Raw genomic sequence first — 15,068 nt, forward strand, 5'->3', positions numbered from 1 at the left:
AATCTCGGTCAACCGGGGGGCTATACACACACACACACCCCCACCCCAGTTTGAGTACAGATCCCTGCCAGGCACAGGAAGGTCCCTAGTACTCAGGGAACCCTGGCCTTCTGACTCCAACCTCTCCTTGCCTTGGAAACATCTCTGTCTGTCTCTCTCTCTCTCTGTCTTTAAAAAAATGCCCTCTACTTTCCCCTCCTCTTTCCTCCTCCTTCCCCTCTGCAGGCTCTGGTATCTGGGCCTCATTACCCTTATTGAGAACTCAGGCTTTCCCTGTAGGAAGGAGGAGCTGTTGACTTCCAGCAGCTTCTACTTCTCTGCAAAAGTCCAAGCCCAGAAAACCTAAGAGCTTGGCCACTGGGGCCGGGAGAGGAGGAGGAACAGGCATAAAGGGCAGAGCGTATCTCCATGTCACACTGTATATTTGCTTCATTATTCAAAACAAAAATAGCATAGCGTCCATCTGTAGTTGTGGCACAATGTATTTTAACCGCCACCCCAGCAGACATTTAATTTCACTTTACTATTTGGCTATTTCAATACTTTTTTTTTTAATTTTTTATTTATGATAGTCACACAGAGAGAGAGAGAGAGAGAGACGCAGAGACACAGGCAGAGGGAGAAGCAGGCTCCATGCAGGGAGCCTGACGTGGGACTCGATCCCGGGTCTCCAGGATCACACCCTGGGCCAAAGGCAGGCGCCAAACTGCTGTGCCACCCAGGGATCCCCTATTTGGCTATTTCAAAACACACTTTAGTAACCAGGCTTGTACATACAGCTTTATGTAAAAGAATGAATAGTTGTATGATAAATATCCTAAAGACTGAACCACTAGGTCAAGAGGTGTGTGCATTTAAAAGTTAGGTAGAGGGACATCTGGGTGGCTCAGTGGTTGAGCATCTGCCTTCAGCCCAGGACATGATGCTGGGGTCCCAGGATTGAGCCCCACATCGGGCTCCCTGCATGGAGCCTGCTTCTCCCTCTGCCTGTACCCCTGCCTCTCTCTGTGTCTCTCATGAATAATTAAATAAACTCTTTAAAAAAATAAAATAAAACGTGGGTAGAGGGTTGCTGGAGGGGAGGTGGGAGATGGGGTAACTAGGTGATGGGCATTTAGGAGGGCATGTGATGTAATGAGCACAGGGCAACTGTGAATGCAGCTGATGAATCACTGAACTCTACCTCTGAAACTAATAATACACTATATGTTAATTAACTGAATTTAAGTAAAATGAATTTTAAATAAATAAGTAAAACTTGGGTAGATACGGGCAAATTGCCCTCTAAAAATTTGTGTCTGTTTTCAGACTACCCCTCCCCAGGTTTTCCTGTGCCTTCAATGAGGGGTTTAGGGATTTAAAGGTCTCCAAAGTTTTTCATCTTTATTGCTCAGCTAATAAAGTTGTGGTGGTTATTTTTGTTTTCACATGTAGTTCTTTAATTATGAGTGAAGTTGAGTGTTTTTGTATGGCTTTCGGCTGTTTATATTTCTTTTTATGTGACTTGCCTCTTCCTGGCCCTTGCCTGCCTTTCCTGCTGAGATATTCATCTTTCCCTCACTCATTTTTAATTATGTTTTGAATATTAGGGAAATTAGTATCTGCATGTTTAAAATACATGTGCTAGGAATTGGAAATGATCTCATGCTACATAATTTCTAATGTCAAAGGGATCCCTCTGTAGGCCTCAGTGTCCAGAACAGTCTTACATCTATGTGTGTGCACCTGCTTGTCCTAGGGGAGCCCTTCAACGGCCAACTGGTAACAGATGGGAGGAGCCAGGAGGAGAGAGAAGACAAAGAGGAGACCGAGGAGAAGGAAGATGTGCGTGGTGGGGCACCTGAAGTGTTCACCTCAGAATCCGCGCAGACCTTCCCAGTCAGGCATCCAGATGGGTTTTCTTCCCATCGACCGGACAATTTGGTGCCGGCGGTGCCACAGCCCCCACGGCGAGGCCGAGACCACAACTGGAAGCAGCTGGGGACAACGGAATGCTCGACAAGCTGTGGGAAAGGTGAGCTAGAGTGTGGGCGAGGACGGTCTGCAGATCCCCAGGTGAGGAATGTGTGGCTGGGCTCGGGGGACATGGCAAATCCTCCCCTCCTTGAGCTTGGCTAAGAGATGGGTCATTGGTCTGATATGGTCCCCCCCCAAGACCACTCTCAAGCTTGATGGTCCATAAAGAGGACGTGCAAGACTCAGAAGAGCTGCTGCGCTTGTGGTTACAACTTATTACAGTGAAAGGATACAGATGAGTATCCTCAGGGCAAAATGCACATGTGGCCAAGTTCAAGAGAAACCAGGGGCCAGCTTCCAAGTGTCCCACCCCAAGATTGTGGCACACCGATGCTCAGAATTCTCCCGGCGATGATGGGTGACAGCAGGACCCAACATGGCCAACCAGATAAGCATCTCAAGGTTTGATGACCAGGGGCTCATGTGGCTCAGCTACACAGGCATGTAGCCCCCACATGACTGACATTAGCTACTCAGCCTTTAGCACCCAGAAGTCAAAATGAGAGAGAGAGCCTGGCCCAAGATCTCAGGCACACAGAAACAGGCACACAGCCAAATCATATTATTGGCATGAACTGTCTTGTCAAACGGACACAGTGTGGTCCAAACATAGAAAAACACTCCTATCAGCAGAATATTCCATGGGCTCCAAGGTGGTCTCCAGCCCTGCTCAAGGGCCAGTCCTGAAGAAGGCCTTTCTTTGGAGTGTGCAGGGTTTGAGTACCCAGGGCCTGCTGAGTTAACTCTCTCCTGCACCTTGTTCACCAAGTTTACGATCTAGAAGCTGATGTGTACTTACACAAATACCAGGTAAAGCTCATTCTCAAATCTACAATTCCAGAAAAGAAAAGCACACTCACTTGGCTTGAGGTGTGAGCTGGCTTTTACAGTCACCAACGCTCACAGCTGCCCACCATGCTCCCTGTAAAATCTTCACCCCATATCGTCCCATTTTCCTAACCCATCAGCTAAGACCCCAGGGATAAGCCTGAAGCCCAGCCAGGCCAGCTCTATGGACTCCTTGCAGGGAGGGAGACCACACACCAGAGGGAGGAAATGGTGTCTCTCCAAACAAAAGAAAAAGAGTTGCAGGATTTGGGAGAAGATGAATGGAGTTCAGGTGAAATTTAAAGAAAGCCAGGTGTTGATAGGCTCAAAGCAAAGCATGGCTGCGTGCAAAGGGGTCAATATCGATATCATCCTAAACTGTGAAGTGGATGCAGGGCCCTATTTCCTTGAAAACTCCAAAGTTAAGGTGGGCGTGGGATGAGGTGTTCCAGAAGCCCCTTAACGAACATCTGGCACCTGGGTTCGAAATTGATGCTGAGAAGGTGAGCTAGATCCGCAGCTCAAGGATATGCCTGTGACCACCTAGAAACTCCGATGCAAGATGCGTGTGGTAACAGCCTCCTGTTTGTAAGGAAGTCCTATTTGCAACCCTATAACCGCTGTCCTTGGAGGTGAGGGGACCACAGAAATGGGAAGGCTGTATCCCAAGAAGTTCCTGCTGCCGGGAAACTGTGTGTGATACCAAGACTATTGGTTTGGGGATTTTCTTTTTCTCTTTCTTTCTTTCTTTCTTTCTTTCTTTCTTTCTTTCTTTCTTTCTTTCTCTTTCTTTCTTTCTTTTTTTCTTTCTTTCTTTCTTCTTTCTTTCTTCTTTCTTTCTTTTTCTTTCTTTCTTTCTTCTTTTTCTTCTTTTTTTTTTTTTTTATGAAACTTGTACCCAATGGCACAAAATTCAGGAACTTTTAAATAATTTACACCTGGGAAGTTTTCACAACCGCCTCTAAAGCCTTTATCTTTTTCCCAAGAGCACTGGCTTAGTGGCTTTTGAGAACAGAATTTAGGTGTTGGGTTTTTCATGAGGGCTGGAGCATCTCCTGCCCGGAAGCCCTGCCAGTTCCATGATGGCTGAGAACTGGTGCGCTGACTTATGGAGCTGATCCTGTGCAGATATTATTGTGCTTTTACTGAATACGTGTGCCACGAATGTGGAATGGAGATTCATTGGACTCACCTCTTTTTTAAGCTTTAGGAGGGAAAATTAAATGGCTGTAGGATGTGTCTTACCACAGGCTTAAGGTAATTACACATTAAGGCCAAAACCATTTTAGTAAGGATCCATCCCTGGGAATATGGAGGTAAGCAGTGTGAAACGCAGTTGACATAGGAACCCAGGATCCAAGTGCGTTATTACTGAATTTTCCGCCACGTAGTTAGTGGTGCGACACCCACCAGAGGAAGCACATACATTGTGCTAGGTACACACAAGGGAAAGTCATAGAAAGAAGAAAAATTGCCATCATGTAGTTTTATATCAAGGATGACATGTGTAGAAGATTCTCTTCCCTTTCATGTCTGTAAAGATCGCCTGGCCCGGCCTTTCCAGTAGGATGGGATGTCGCCGTGATCAGAAACCATCAGGCATTGCCTTGTGGACTGAATAAGATAAAGAGCAAAGCGTATGCCGTTGCCCGCTCACCCTTCATGCTGCTCACACGGTCCTGTATTCACCGAATAGATGCCACATACCCTGGTGGTCATTCAGCGGGTCTCTATCTGTTCTGTATGAGGCATGATGCAGGGACCCTATTTCCAAAGATTCTGGTTATCTTTCCCTTAGTCTGTGTGATCCACACTGACCTCAAACATCTGCCTCCCTTACTATACCCTCTGGTGTGGGACCAGCAAACTGCTTATACCACGCGGTCTAGCTCAGATACACCTCCTCTGTGAAGCCCTTCCTGATTCTGCAAGGCACAGGTGGGCACTTATTCCATAGGACCTCACAGCGATTCGGGCACAGTTTTGTCCCAGCTGTGCTTGGCTTAGCTGTCTCCATGCGTGGACCCTTTGCACCGCCTGCGCCTGGGGTTGTAGCCAGCACAGAAGGAGACGCTCCTCAGGTGTTTCTTGAATTAATGAATGTATTGTCAAGTGGGGCACGTAGAGCTATTGGAAAAGGTTTAAGAGTAGTTTTCACATCACTGCATCCTGGATATTCAAGGCTGTTATTGCCCTACTGTGTTTTATCCATAGCTTAAAGGAATGTGGCTGGATGTATTCGAAACTGAAGAATCTTTTCTCTAGATTTCCATATTATTTTGTGTAATGTTCTTAATATAGTCTTTCTCCTTTGCATTGTGGACATCACACACACACACACACACACACACACACACACACACGGCATCTGCCACCCAGATGGCTGGGATATGTGCATCCTCTTCTTTACCCCAAAAAACAGCACAGTTTCTCCAGTCCAAGAGGTGCCTTGGAAATAAAACAAAGGCAGAGCTATATATTCCCCCTGGCCCTCCCTTCTCTCATACTCCTGGCCCTTTTGCTCTTCCACTTGACAAATGGCAGCAGCCCATGGATGCCCCTCCTTTGCTCTCTGTGAGGTTTGCTCCCAGCAGTGATGGCTGAACCTGCAGGGCAGATGAGACAACGTGGGTGCACCAGGTTTAGCTCAGCAGTAGTGACAAACATGCCAGGGCCAAGACCTTCTGAGCCTACTAGGTGCCATCTTGCTCCTTTATGCACAACCCAAACCCATGCCCTCTGTGACCTCACCATTTGTCCCTACATTTGTCCCAGTCCTTCCTGATGGGGCTCACCAGACCACATGCTTCCATGCCCTTCAACAGCCCGCTCACAGTATCACCAGAAAGGGGTCCTGCCACTGGCAGCCCAGAGCGGCTCATACTCCATCTGGCCATTGCCCAGACCTCTATCGAGTCAAACTTTTGGTTTGGCTCAGTTGATTCCTGGAGTTCCAAGACAAGGATGACTTCATTTTCTTCTTGTCCCATATTCTGTCCCTCTCTCCACAACGCCTCACCAGCCTCTACACTGTCCTCTGAATTCACTGACTTGCCTCATTTAATATCTGCAGATTACCTGTGGTACAGTTCCCTCCTCCGGTACAACATTCCTCTGTTCTGATCAACCCATGCAACATAAAACCCAACCAAAATGATCCCAGATTTTTTCCTGCTGCCTGAAGCCCAGCCAGCACCTCACCTCATGGCCTCATTCTTGCTTGCCAGCAATTAGAGGCGTAATTGAATGGCATGCTGTACAATGAAGAGATGGCCAGGTGCCATTTCGAGTGACAGTCTCCCTCTCTGCAGAAATCAAAACTGATTCAAAGAAAGAGACCATTGTGGTCACTGGAGTCAAGAATTATATTTCGGGTGTTTTCTCACCATCAGAGAGAGAGCCTCTGAATTTATGTCCTTGGCTGAACACTGGACCTGGACCATGGACAAGTGTGCCGTAACGGCAGTAAGAGGGTGGGGAAAGGAAGTGGCCATGTGCAAACAGCCCTAAGCAGGACCCATCTCTCCAAGGCACAGAGCATTCCTATGGTAACCTGTATCCTTTTAGCTAAGGACATTCAATTGCTCCCTCATTTGAGTGCCATGTGGTTGGGGTAGTAACTTTTGCTTTCCAGTCCACAAACTTGCCAGCAGAAAAGCTAAACCCACAGGGTCTGAAAGGACAAATAATAAGATTTTTACTTAATCCCTTAATAGCTGGGTCCCAACTGGGCACCCTGCAAGGCGTGAACGGAATCTTACTCGTCTTTGTGAGCGAGCACAATGTGCTTAATGTTTGTGGAATTTAATTAAAAATCTCTTCTTAAGTGGAAGCAGATATGTCACTGGACAAAATTTAATTCCACAGAAGTTTTTGCTTCCTATTAATTTTACAGTCTGGACCACTTTTTACTCCACTAATGATTATACTTAATTGAAACATTATTTTAAACAGTGGTCTCCAGTTATAGCTACATTATAAATTTTTGCGGCCAGAGTAGTTTTGAGACAAATGATCGTTTCAGATTCCGAACTTGTCGGACCAACTGTCAAGCTTCCTACAAGAGCTACCCTCTGGCTCAGGAGTCACACGAGATCCGCTTAAGCGAGCATTGACAGCATTGACACGCTTTTCATGGCTGAGGAAATATTAAGACAATTTATGTTCAAAGTTATCCCTCCGGTTACAAATTAAATTGTATTAAGTTGGAAATTCGGAAACTCCAAATGCCTGGCCCATTAGCAACAGAGCTAAGAGAAAACTGTAGGATAAGTGATGGTGTTTTGCCCCACAGCAATCGTGTAGTGGCCTAGACAGGAGGCTGGCAGGGGGACAGAGTGTTATTTGTGTAGAAACATCTTTTTCAGACAGTTGCATGGCCTGTTCCCGGGTTACCTTTCTCACCCCATACACAGCCGTTGGTAATACTTCCGTGCTGCCACCAAGGGGCAGCAGAGAGACAGGAAGGCCGAATTTGGGGCATTTTGTTTTTTGAAAGCTAAAGATTCCACTGAGGGGGGGCACTTGATGGGATGAGCACTGGGTGTTACGCTATACGTTGGCAAATTGAAATCCAATTTAAAAAGTTAATCAATTTTTAAAAAAAAAATAAAGATTCCACTTAACCGATTCTTTTTCTCCAAAATAGATTTACCCACCTTAAACCAGTGAAATTTATCCATTTTATTTTATTTTTTTGAAATTTATCCATTTTAAACCGTGTATTTCAAACAAAACGACAACAGAAACCCTGAGGCAGTGAGTATGATTTTTTTTTTTTTTTTAGCAAAGTAATAAAAACAAATATTAGGCTCCTGATGAATATCCGTTCGGCATTTCTATTGAGCAGCTGTCACTCTGCTAGGTACTGGGATCGCAGTGATGAACAAGAATTAGTTCTGTCCCTGAGAAGCTCACTGTCCTCTGGGAAGCAGATCTACTCAAATAATGAAAGGTGCCATCGGATCAGTGTTCTGTTAGGGGGATGTGTAAAATGCTTTACAGGGTAGGGCGAAGCCAGCTGCTCTTCCAGCCCGCCTTCAGTCTCGTCACTTCTCTGCTTCAGCCTGCCTCTTACACTCACCAGGCACATGCAGGCCGGGGTGGGGGCACTTCTGCTCCAGTCCAGCTGCCTGGACAGCCCCCTCCCTCCGAGACACACATGCACACAGCTGCCCAAACCCAGCCTTTCTCTAGGATCCAGCTGGATGGACCCTCTGGGAGCCTTTCTCTGTGATGTCTCTGGAAAACCTCCAAACAGTTATCATTTGCGCTCATTTTATTTTTTTTGCTAAAAATTTTATTTATTTATTCATGAGAGACACACAGAGAGAGAGAGAGAGGGAGAGGCAGAAGGAGAAGCAGGCTCCACGCAGGGAGCCCGACGTTGGACTCGATCCTGGGTGCCCAGGATCAGGCTCTGGGCTGAAGGCGGTGCTAAACTGCTGAGCGCCCCCGGGCTGCCCTGTGCTCATTTTATAGTCACTCTCCTGCCTAGTGATATCTGGAACTATTAGGAAAATTGTTTTTATCTGCCTTCAGCCCTTTCCAACCATGTGACAAATGGCAGGAGCCCATGGAATTCAAGAAAACCTGAGGAGCGTCTCCTTGTGTGCTGGCTACGACCCCAGGTGCAGCCAATGCAAAGTGTCCACAGAGATTATAAGCTCTTCGAGGGCAGTAACCATTCCCACTCCTCTTTGCACTCACAGTACCTGGCCTAGCCCTTGTGGGGGAGGTGCGTATAAATGTGTGTGTGCACGCTCGCCTGGTTCTAATCCTGTGGCCTCCCTTCATCAGCACCTGGATCTCTGTACATCTGCACCCAGAGCCCAACATTCAAGTGTGTGGGGCCGTCCTTCAGAAGTTCTCCTTGTCCTTGCAGGATCGCAGTTCCCTATTTTCCGCTGTGTGCACAGAAACACCCACGAGGAGGTTCCTGAGAGCTACTGTGACTCCAGCATGAAGCCCACCCCCGAGGAGGAGCCCTGTAACATCTTCCCCTGCCCGGCCTTGTAAGATAGCCTCCCTGGGGAGGCCGCCTGTTATCGGGTCACTTCTGGCTGCTTGTGCATAGGACCTTTGTTTATTAAAGATTTTATTTATTTATTTATTCATGAGAAACAGAGAGAGAGACAGAGACACAGGCAGAGGGAGAAGCAGGCTCCCTGCGGGGAGCCCGATTCAGGACTCAATCCTAGGACCCCGGGGTCATGACCTGAGCCAAAGGCAGATGCTCAACCGCTGAGCCCCCAGGTGGCCCTACATAGGACCTTAGTAGCAGATATAAAATCTGTCTGCATCTGATTTAGAACATAAGACTCAGTCTGGGCATGAACTGCAGTCTGTTGAGCAAGCGCACCAGTCTCTGGGGATGCATGGGGAAGCCTGTAGCCTTTAGCAGTGAGCACACACCTTTGGTGATTGGGAGCAATTATGTGTTAGCCTGGTGAGGGAAGCGGAGAATCACAATCCAGCGTGGCCAGTGTTGTGGGTGAGCTGTGAACAGAGAGAATGAGGGTCACAAATACATGGGCCAGGAGAAGTCAGGAGAAGTGTCTGGGGGGAGGTCTTGGGCTGGTTATTGAATGATAAAGAGGACACGTCCAGGAAAACAGAGGGAAGGGGCCCCCAAGAGGGTCCCGACATAAGTTTCAAAGTTAAGAGAAACATTCTCCTACGTATTGTGTGTGCTGATGCCTTATTTAACTAAGTGACAAAGCAGGACGTCAGGGGAGGACCGTGAAACTGAGTAAGTAGCTCGTGAAAAATAAAGAATGCTGGGTCAAGGCTCCTAAGTCCCAATGTGAATTAATGTTCTACAGGGTGGAAAACTAATATTCGGAGTTCGGGGGGGGGTCTTTTACTAGATAAAAATCACCTGCACCTTCTCGGTTTTCTTTCATTTTCTAAAACTGGGACCTCAAAAAATAAAAAATAAAAAATAAAATAAAACTGGGCCCTCATCACTGGTAGCTAGCATGTCAACCAAGTGACACTCCTTCACGGAGTCCGATGGCCCTGAGCACACCGTTAAGCAGTGCTCCAGGGTGAGGACCGCCCAGAAGGACCCTGATGGTCCTGTGCAGCCAGTGGGGGTCAGGCTGTCTTCCTGCTGACTGAAGGTGACATGTCCCTGTCGCGCTCTCTCGTTCCTGAGCTAGCTGGGACATCGGAGAGTGGTCTGAGTGCAGCAAAACCTGCGGCCTGGGCATGCAGCATCGCCAAGTTCTGTGCCGCCAGGTGTACGCCAACCGCAGCCTGACCGTGCAGCCCTACCGCTGCCAGCACCTGGAGAAGCCTGAGACCACCAGCACCTGCCAGCTCAAGATCTGCAGTGAGTGGCAGATCCGGACGGACTGGACCTCGGTACGCGGGGCTCCCCCTCCCAAGACTCACTGCTGTCCCCCTGCCCAAGCCCACCACCAAGACCTCATTCAGGACAGCCCTGAGGTCTCCTAGAGGGACCCCATCCCAGGAGGCTCTGGGGGGGACTGTTTTGCAAACCATAGGATCTACCAATAGCACGATGGAGTTAAGGCTGGTGTGTATCAGTCACCCACAGCCGAATTTAAGGATGAGCCCCTGGGAGCCTTGTGCACACAGGTCTTCTCTGTCCCGTGTGTCATGAGAAGCCCACTCCTTCCAAGCTTGCACCCCTGTTTTGCAGATGACAGAGCTGAGGCCCAGAGCAACAGGCAGGACATCCAAGGTCTTAGAGAAAAGGTGGTGAAGTGTTCAGGGCTGGGATCCTCCCCACGTAGCATGGCATTGTGGGGGTCTCACCACAGCCGTCCACTCAGGTGGCAGGTGGCAAGGATGAGGGCACCAGAGCTCAAGAGCCCCCTCCCCCCGGAGGTAACGCTGCCCATCCCGCTGACGTGTTCCTCCTGTTTTAGTGCTCAGTGCCCTGTGGAGTGGGACAGAGGACCCGAGACGTGAAGTGTGTGAGCAACATTGGGGACGTGGTTGATGATGAGGAATGCAACATGAAGCTCCGGCCGAATGACATTGAGAACTGCGACATGGGACCCTGTGCCAAGAGCTGGTTCCTCACCGAGTGGAGTGAAAGGGTGAGCGTGACAGTGGGCAGAATGGGTTTTCTGCAGCCGGGACCACCGTGTGCCCAGCTGATGGGCAGCAAGTGTCTGTTGCAGGCACCCCAACACCACGGAGGTGAATCACTAGCTTAAGAATCCCAAGGGGAATTTCTGACTTTGGGGAAATTCCTTCTGTCCTTATACAAAGACCCAGGGGCTCCAGGGGTAAGCAGTGGATGCGAAAGAATTAGTTCTTCATGCTCCATGTGAATATTAAATACTGAAATACGAAATCAAGTGAACAATTACATCACGCCTCTCACGTGTTTGGTGAGTGCCTGGCATCTAAAAGTCACCCAGCAAGTGGCAGGCCCCTTCCTCCTTCCTAACTCAGCACAGTTCACAGACCATTCCCCTCCCCAGTAGACTGGCCTCCTTGGGGTCCTTGGCATCAGCTGTCAGCGATGACATCTGAAGCGTATTAGTTATATGTGTGCACCAGTTACCTGTGTGCAAGGAAACCAGCAAGAGCTAGAGTTCATCTATCAAAGACAAAACTAGGGGCCACTGGGTGGCTCAGTTGATTAAGCATCCAACTCTTGGATTTCGGCTCTGGTCATGATCTCAGGGTTGTGAGACTGAGGCCCATGTGGGGCTACGCTGGCCATGGAGCCTGCTTGGGAGTCTCTCTCTCTCTCTCTCTCTCTCTCTCTCCCTCTACCCCTCCCCTCCTTGCTCCCATGCATGCATGTGCATGCTGTCCCTAAAAAAAAAAAAAAAAGATTTATAAGGATTCTGGAGTTGGGTCATGGTGATGGTTGCATGCAGTGTAGATGTAATTTATGCCACTGAAATGTACACTTAAAATGATTAAAATGGTAAATTTTATTGTATGTATTTTGCCACAATAAGAAAAAAGGTGCAGGGAAAAGTACTAAGCAAAATTCCAGAGCGTATCTTGGGGTCGGGAAGAGAGAGCCAGGAGGAGATAAAGAGCTTCATTCCTTTTCTTATGGAAGCTCCTGACTGGCCATCAGGAGATTGCTCTCGGGGCAGCAGACTGGCCTCCACACCCACAGTTTGGTGGTTTGGGTGTCAGGATTCTCTAGAGCCCTTGGAAACTTGAGCTGTCAACAGGACTGGCTGGCTCTGTCTTCAGTACCTTTCTCTCGGTTGGGCCCGGTGTGCACCTTAGAGTCCCTCACTGTGCTCCCAAACTGTAGTGTGCCTACAGATCACCTGAAAACCCACACACGGTGCCTAGCCTGGGTCAGCACCAAGAGGTGGGCCCAAGAATCTGCCTTCCTCATGGGCTCCCAGGGAGCACAGAGGCCACTGGTCCAAGGGGAAGAGAGGACTAGGCGAGTTCACAGAACCTTAGGAAACAGCTCAGGAGCCTCCTCTCCCCCCAGCATCGTGTGAACAACGGGGCGACATGTCAAGTTCAGAGGAGTAAATCTCCATGCGTCACCATCCCGCCACATGGGTGGATTCCTCGGCCAGCATCCTTTCTGACTGCTTCTCCCTCTCGCTCTGCTGTCCCTCTGCTTGTGCTTTCGCTCTCTCGCTCTCTGTCAAATAAATGGATAAAATCTTGGGAAAAAAAAGGTTGGGCAAAAATTATTTTTATCACATATACAAAAAAAACCTTACATTAAAATGGCTATATCCTATAATATAAAAGTTTGTGATACAAACACAGAATTTATCATACCAATTGTCATGAATCAAAAGGAACAAGATCACTTGAAGTCTAGAGCACTTAAGTCCTTTTAATCCTTAATACATTATGTGACACCTCATAAAGAATATGCAGGGCCTAAGGTAATTTCATCTACAAATGTTCAATGACTCATACATTCAAATAGACTGAAGCTTGGAAATTTTTCTAAAGGTTCACATTCACTAGAGGAAATGCAAGGTTTAGAATGCTCATATGAAGATTAAAATGGCTGAAATTATTTTTTCAGTAAATGCTTCCTCATCTTCATCAATCATTATTCTAAAATATAAAGAGAATTGTTTATATTAACACAAACAGTATAATCAAAAGAAGGCTATATACAGAGATAGCGCAGGACAACTGAGTTTATAATACATCTCAAATATTTCATCTAAAATATTTAATTAGGGGATCCCTGGGGGGCTCAGCGGTTTAGCACTGCCTTAGGCCCAGGGTGGGATCCTGGAGACCCGGGATCGAGTCCCACGTCGGGCTCCTCACATGGAGCCTGCTTCTCCCTCTGCCTGTGTCTCTGCCTCTCTCTCTCTCTCTCTCTCTCTCTCGAATAAATAAATAAAATCTTTTAAAAAATAAGAAATATTAAAAAATTAAATAAATAAATAAAAATAAGAAATAAATAAAATAAAATATTTAATTACAGTTTTTATGAGACTATAGATTTAATAACTTATCTCTACTTAACAAATAGTAAATAGCCATTTTCTACTTTTTTAATGTGTATTTGCAAACATGTTGTCTCAAAAGAATTTTTCACTTGAATAATATGCACTTCCAACTAAAGACCTAATGTAGTTATGGATAAAAAAATGTTCACTTTTCCTGGTCATAAAGTAACATATAACATCATAAAAAAATATTTAAAAATCAGAAGAGCATACCTATAATCTTTTCATTAGCAGATAATAAGTTAAAATTTTTAAACTATATTGTCAAGCTTTTTTCTACTCATACATACTTTACATACATAGTGTTTTTGTATTCATACATATTTGAAGGACACAAATCATAATACTATGTCTATCATTTTGTAACCTTTTTTCATATATGTATTTATTATAAGCATGTTAATGACATTAAAAACATTTAAATCATGAATTTTTTTAAAGGTTTTATTTATTTATTCATGAGAGATACAGAGAGAGGCAGAGACACAGGCAGAGGGAGAAGCAGGCTCCCTGCGGGGGAGGGACCCCAGGATCAGGACAGGAGCCAAAGGCAGATCCTCAACTGCTGAGCCACCCAGGTGCCCCTATAAGCATGACTTTTAAGTAGACTAAGCTATTGTTTGCCTCCTATAACTGAATCAACCCCTATTTTTATTTCCTCTCCAAAAAACACTTGTAAATTTCCCTTTCATGTAAATTTGTTCCGCATCGTAACCTAAGTACTTGCTGGATCTAACACTTGTCTTAAAATTCCAAATAAAGGAAAGAATGAGCACTTTATTCTTCTGTTTAGGGAACTTCTTTGTTCTTTTTCAGAAAGATATCTTAAGCCATATCAATTTAGTGCTATGATGTAAATAAGTAGGTAATTTTGCTTTATTGACCCCCAGAACATAACATTATTCCCGAATGTTCCCACTTGGAGTAGATGAGTGAGAAGGGGGTGTGGGTGGTTTTCAGGAAGGTGCACTGGCTTCGGCAGCACTTCCCCCAGGACTTATGTCTTATTATACCTCGAGCAAGCTGCTCTCTGACCCTCTGTTTCCTCATTGGTAACTGCTGAATGAGCATTAAAGGGATGACATATTTGAAACCATGACCTCCATGAGATTGGTTACCAAGGGATGAGCCTCTGAATCACCAGCTTCACAAAAGGGTCAGTCCCCAGAAATGACCAGCTGGTGGCAGTCTTTCATATGTGACTCGTGGCTTTGTATAAAAGTCAACCTTGGGATCCCTGGGTGGCGCAGCGGTTTGGTGCCTGCCTTTGGCCCAGGGCTAGATCCTGGAGACCCGGGATCGAATCCCACATCGGGCTCCCGGTGCATGGAGCCTGCTTCTCCCTCTGCCTGTGTCTCTGGCCTCTCTCTCTCTCTCTCTCTCTGTAACTATCATAAATGAATAAAAATTTAAAAAAAAAAAAAAGTCAACCTTGTTAAGATTTAGGCTGAGCTATCCCATTTTTTTTGCCATTGGAATAAACATGTATTGAGCACCTAATAATGCCAGGCATGAATGAGATACAGCCTCCACGTAAAGAGGTGAAGGGGGCGAAATTAAAGAAAATGTGATTGAAGTGTACAAATACTTAAGGATCCAGAAGACATCCTGTTGCCCAATTTAAAATAAAATAAAAAATAAAAATAAAATAAAATCAGTTGGGGCCCCTGGGTAGCTCGGTTTGTTAAGTGTCTGACTTCGGCTCAGGTCATGATCCCAGCGTCCTGGGGGCTCAGCAGGGAGCCTGCTTCTCCACTTGGTTGTGCTCTCTCTCTC

General features: G+C 46.5%; 1 protein-coding gene across 2 annotated transcripts in view; it reads left to right on the forward strand.

Annotated features, from left to right (window-relative positions):
* Nucleotides 1-15,068, forward strand: part of THSD4 (thrombospondin type 1 domain containing 4) — a 566,261-nt gene that overhangs the window by 525,255 nt on the left and 25,938 nt on the right. For both annotated transcript variants that reach the window (XM_038580863.1, XM_038580864.1), the window contains 4 exons: nt 1,739-2,014; nt 8,729-8,858; nt 10,008-10,212; nt 10,743-10,916. In XM_038580863.1, the coding sequence (XP_038436791.1) occupies nt 1,739-2,014; nt 8,729-8,858; nt 10,008-10,212; nt 10,743-10,916 (785 nt within the window). The remainder of the gene's footprint in view (nt 1-1,738; nt 2,015-8,728; nt 8,859-10,007; nt 10,213-10,742; nt 10,917-15,068) is intronic.

Source organism: Canis lupus, chromosome 30, assembly GCF_011100685.1.
Source record: "Canis lupus familiaris isolate Mischka breed German Shepherd chromosome 30, alternate assembly UU_Cfam_GSD_1.0, whole genome shotgun sequence".
NCBI classification, from domain to species: domain Eukaryota; kingdom Metazoa; phylum Chordata; class Mammalia; order Carnivora; family Canidae; genus Canis; species Canis lupus.